Source organism: Rhagoletis pomonella, unplaced genomic scaffold, assembly GCF_013731165.1.
Source record: "Rhagoletis pomonella isolate Grant_MI unplaced genomic scaffold, Rhpom_1.0 Rhpom_scaffold_00005, whole genome shotgun sequence".
NCBI lineage: Eukaryota > Metazoa > Arthropoda > Insecta > Diptera > Tephritidae > Rhagoletis > Rhagoletis pomonella.
The window spans coordinates 67,335,973-67,341,405 of NW_023458559.1; the positions used below are offsets into that span (position 1 = coordinate 67,335,973).

A 5,433-nucleotide genomic window follows, 5' to 3' on the forward strand; every position below is an offset into this window, starting at 1 on the left:
GTTAACTTTTCCAAATTCGAAAAGTGTAGTGCTAACTTGACACACGTGCAGAATATTACGCACGCTTGGCAGAGATCCCGCAAGTGGAAATAAGACCATCGGTAAAACTCATGACATCGAAAGGGATTAGTATTCCATATGGTATCACAGCGCTGCTATGTATATGTGAGGAGGATTCTGCTCTTTATTCGTTTCAATTACTAAAATAAACTAAAAATGCTTTACAGACCTCTTTTGCTTTTAAACGCTATTTTTGTATTGGCCAACGCAAAAGATCTTATTAGGCGCCGCGAAGCAAGCGGGCATTGGCTAGTTAAACATAATTTGCTTATCAACCCGTCGATGCGTTTTTTTTTATTGATACTACAGAAATTTGACAATGTTTAAACAAGAAGAATTATTTAGCCCAGCTAGAAGTCATAGCGCCATTAACAAAATTATATAAATATTAAAAATTTATAATCACAACTTAATTTCTTTTAAAAATTCAATTAATGGCTTCCATGGTACAGTGTAAAATAAGGGACCAACCATTATTATACATAAATAATTTGCGTATCAACCCTCGTTCATCCATGGCTTGGTTTTTTTGCCTTCATTATTGTTATTGCGGATTTTGTTTTGCTTTTTCATTTCATTACAAAGAGCCAGATTGTGTCTACGTGCCGTTTTAAAGACAACACGAAAGCGTCCTAACCGCTGACGTGATTGCCGACAAAAGGGAAATGGCGTCAAAACAAAGCCACGAAAACTAGACTTGAAAACCGCTACAGCGTTGGACAGCTCACCACCAAAAAAAAGGAGTGTTTCTTAACTTTTTACAGCTGTCGATAGCAGATTGGCGAATAGTATAGTATAGTATACGCACAAAGCGATCGAAAGAGGAAAAAGTAAAGAAACGAAAACTAGCAGAAATTTGCAATCACAGTATACACACACACACACACATCTTCAAATGCATGCACAAATCCCTACATTCTGCAACATTTGTTTTGATAACGATGCACTCATTTTGTTTTATTAAAACGAAGTAAAATAAACTTGCCAGCTTTTTCCTTATGCGTTTTGAACAGCTGCTTTTTAAACTTGACTGCAAATTTCTGTTGGCAGAAATTTCGCCAGCAGAAATTTGCAGCTCTCTCGGTTTTTTATGCTCTCTTTTTGGCTCTCTTCCGCAAATTTTTTGTGTCAAGAAACGCTTTCCAGCAGAATCCAGTAAAAATTTGTGATAGATTATCTGTTAAGAAACAAAGCTTAAGCCAAATGCTGCGCTAAACTAAAATGACAAAACAAAGAAAGAAATTTACCTACCTACTACATACATACAGTGCCAAAAATCAACGCGATTAAAACATCCGCCTCATTCTACTAAAATTTAGTGGCCTATAAAACCACATACTCAAAAAATTCTAAAAAATCTGATTAAAAAGTTGAAATTTAGATGCAATTTTTCAAAATGTTTATAATTTTTGCACAAAGTTTGAAACGTGGATTTATATGGTTTTTGTAAGATAACGAGCTATAATTTTATACAAAAAATAATAAATATTTAATAAACGACAGAAAAATAGGCAAACACTGAAAAAAATGTCGTGTCCCTATTTATTTTTCCACCACTGTATACATATACATATGTACCCACCGTAAACATGAGCATCCAAACATAAAATACAATACTAAAAAAGGCAAAAACATCAACAGCAACGGCTAAAGTAAAACAAAGTCTGTCAATATCAACACCAAGCATTTTTTTCCTTTACGGGAAGCTAGAAAGCGCCTGCGCCACCAAAAGCAAAGAGTGTACATTGCATAGCCCAAAAAGAAATTTGTTTTCAGAAAAACAAATACGACTCGAAATTGATCAAAGACAATTTTTTATTTGGTTTTGCAAGGATAGGTTTATGTAAACAGCGATAGATAAAAGGGATTGATAAAACGGCTAGGAGTGTTTTTGCGAAACCTATCAGGATTACTTTATATGAAAAATCTAAAGCCCGAAGTTAAGAAAACAAGATGAAAATTTGTAACCTATGGTTTGGCGTTTCAAATTATCTGGAATAATAAAACATGTTAAACAAAAGTTGAAGTCCATACAAGAGCGATTTTTCCAGATATATATAGGATCGTAGTCTAATCCTAATAAAGTGATATCATACGATCTTTATATTTTTCCACATCGTTGTAATTAACTTTAGCGGATTGTAGTTAAATAAAAGCCCCGAAGGTGAAATGTACCTAAACAGGATTTTCCATCCATATACATGAACCAAAAATGTCCATATACATGTACAAAAAATGTGTCTTTCGTTCATGAGCCATATGTCTGCAAATAAAAAATTGTAAAAACCAGTTATGTATACACAAAATACAAACTATGCGAAAAAAAACAAAACGGAAAAGCAAAAAATATGAAATACATAACAGTATACATACATACACACATACATAAACACAAAATTTAATACAGAATAGTAAATAAATACCAATCGTGGTGACATAAAATACTCGCTGCTTTAACGCCGATAAAAGGTAAACAACGCGATATAGTTAAAAGACAACAAGTATGTACCAACAACATTGCATAGTAATTGACTTCGATAGGTATTGCGATGGGGAAAGGTAGATACACTTTGTTGCTAGACAAACTGACGAGAAAACACTTTAAAATGGCTGCTGAAAGGCTTCCTTTCAGCAATTTTTACTAACGTGGCAAAATTGCATGGTATTGCTTTTTGCCATTATGTATGTATTTACATCAACTATTATTATGTAGACTCACAGCTGGTATTTGTACGTATAAGGGTAATACAGCTAGATATACATTTGTATTTGTACATCTGTATTTAATAAAAATTTTAAAACTACTTACCACCGAGCAAGTCTTCACCCGTTTTTGGTGGAGTCGAGGTCATTTTGTTGGCTTTTCTTGCGTTTGTTTAGATGTGTTGTAGTTGATTTTTCACTTTGCTCTTTACCGATATTTACAAATTTATCACGAAACGATGGACGGTCAGATATGTGCGTGTTTTAGTAAAAATGCTGCTCGATCTCGTGTACTATAGTTCAAAAAATATTTATTTTTTCTACGGCGATAGCATTCGGCAACGCAAAATACGTGTTGAACAAAATGAGCTTCCGTAAATAAAATGTATGTTTACAAACGCGTTTTCCACGCCTGCGGTTTTTTAACTTGCGAAAAACTTTGGTTCCCTTAACAGGCGCAATTATTTCACAAATTTCGTATTTATGTTCAAAGCACTAAAGCAGCAGTAATGCGATTTGTGATTGCAGCTTTACTCTATATACTGTAAATTGCTTACAAATACCTTTAATGCGTTTTAAATAAATGCGTTCAATGCGAACGATTATTCTTCTCCGACAACCTCGAAAATTACCAATTCAACCGTTCGCGGCGAACGAAAGACAACGAATGAACAAAAGTGGCGATTTGCAAAAAGAACGAGCAACATTTGGTGGCAATGTGGCCACTTGGCAAAAAAAGAGAATAATGTCAAGTTTACACCTGGACCCAAGGGACAAGCAACATGAACGAGCGAACGTCAGCATACCGACTGGCCCCAAGAATGATAGAATACAAGATTGCGCCGATCAGAGAGGATTTTTGAGAATAACTTTTGTGTGACGTCACACTGGTGCAATTGCGAGAGAGAAATGCCAAAACGTGAGCAAGAATGGAAGAAGAAAAAATGTTGCAAGGAAAATGTAATATTACATTTACATTGAGCCCAAATGCGTCATTTGGGCGAGAAACCTCAAATGCGAGGCCAAATCACGCATTTCTCCATACAAATTCACATTTCCAGAATGACGCATTTCGACGCATTTACACAAAATCACGAAACAAATGCGTTCCAATTGCCGTACTATTTTATTGAACGCACTCAGAAACAAAAGTTCCACAAAAGCTTTGGTTTGTCTTTGACATTTGGAATTTTTCAAACACAAAACAAACACAACGAAATAAATAAATCTTTGAAATTTGTGTGTAAAAATTGTTAATTTATACAAGAGCTTTACACATTTTTAGTTTAATCAAAGAATAATTGCCTTTTTGTGTCCAAAAAGCGTTAACAATATAATAAATGTAGTGTTTGTTTACATACATTTTGTTTTTGTCTTCCCTTTTCATTTGATGAGAAGTCAAAGCAAATGCGGATCAAGCAGTGTAAACACCTTCAAATGAATGATTTCAAATCACGCATTTTGGTCCAATGTAAATGTAATATTATTACCCATTTTTACCCGGAGAAAAAGTCCGGGCTGTTTCGGGCAGGAAGAAGAAGACACTTAAGATCCAATACGTTCCAATGTTCGCTCTCTATTACCCATTTTGTTGAGTACGGGAATGATTTCTGGCCTATTTTTGGCACCCGCGGGATCCCGCGTTGCGTACGGGAAAGAACCTTATTTAGCAAGACTCATATAAAATCATGTATTGAACTTATCTGTCAAAGCGGAATTATGAAGCAAAAGTCACCGATGACTGCAAGATGATTGCAAGTTTTTGTATGTGGGCACTTTGATATCTTGAAATAAGCATTTGCCGCATGACGCCACCAGAAATTTTTTTTTTAATATCGCTGTTTAAAAACATTAAAATTTTTAAAAAGTTTGCTGAATAATTTCCTAAAACGTAATCATAAATAATCCAACAGAGAACGGATTTTTATTTTGATTTTATATCAAAATTTCATCGATATTACCACCAGCACGCTTTCTTTCAAATGAAAATATGGCTGTCAAACTATCGAATTGCCAGCGTATATATTGCAGCCTATGAGGAATAGGCGGTCTCCATTGGAAATATATTTTGTGACATGGTTATCACGACATCAGTGTTTTCCTGTGGAGACAGGGTCTGAGGGCCTTTGCCAACTGATAAAAAAGAGAAAATTTGGAAAGATCAAACAAATATTTTGTGATTTCTCGTTGTAAATACGAATCCCATAATTTTTACCTCGCTCGTGGGACTACATAAAATTTTGACAGCTTGTAAATATGTATACACATAAAGTTTTTAGCGGTAAAAATAATCAAAATCAAAATGGAGTCTGGAAAAGAACAAAAAGCGTCCGTTAGTTATCAGTTATAAAATAAATACAATTTATTTCTATTAAAGATCTAGGTATTTGTTATAAACGCAGATAAAATTTATTACAGCAGAATGTATCGAACGCACAAAGGAAAGTTCAGGAATGAAAAAAATTACAATATATTCTTTCTATAAATTCTACACCCCTTCTCAATCTTGCAATCCTAGCTTAAAACAAAATTTCTTACAACTAGTTGCATCTAGAGCCTTAGTGCATATATCTGCAAGTTGGTCTTCTGTATGAATTGGAGTCAGCTTTACTGTGCCTTTTGCAACTTGTGAGGACCCCGGATCCTGTGGCCCTGGGCCCCACAACAACT

General features: G+C 34.7%; 1 protein-coding gene across 1 annotated transcript in view; it reads right to left on the reverse strand.

Moving 5' to 3' along the window:
* LOC118739407 (BCL2/adenovirus E1B 19 kDa protein-interacting protein 3-like) overlaps window positions 1-3,416 on the reverse strand; it is a 68,892-nt gene extending 65,476 nt beyond the window's left edge. Inside the window, exon 1 of the mRNA XM_036470698.1 lies at window positions 2,870-3,416. Coding sequence (XP_036326591.1) covers window positions 2,870-2,912 — 43 coding nt within the window. The 5' untranslated portion in view covers window positions 2,913-3,416. The remainder of the gene's footprint in view (window positions 1-2,869) is intronic.
* Window positions 3,417-5,433: the final 2,017 nt, after the last annotated feature.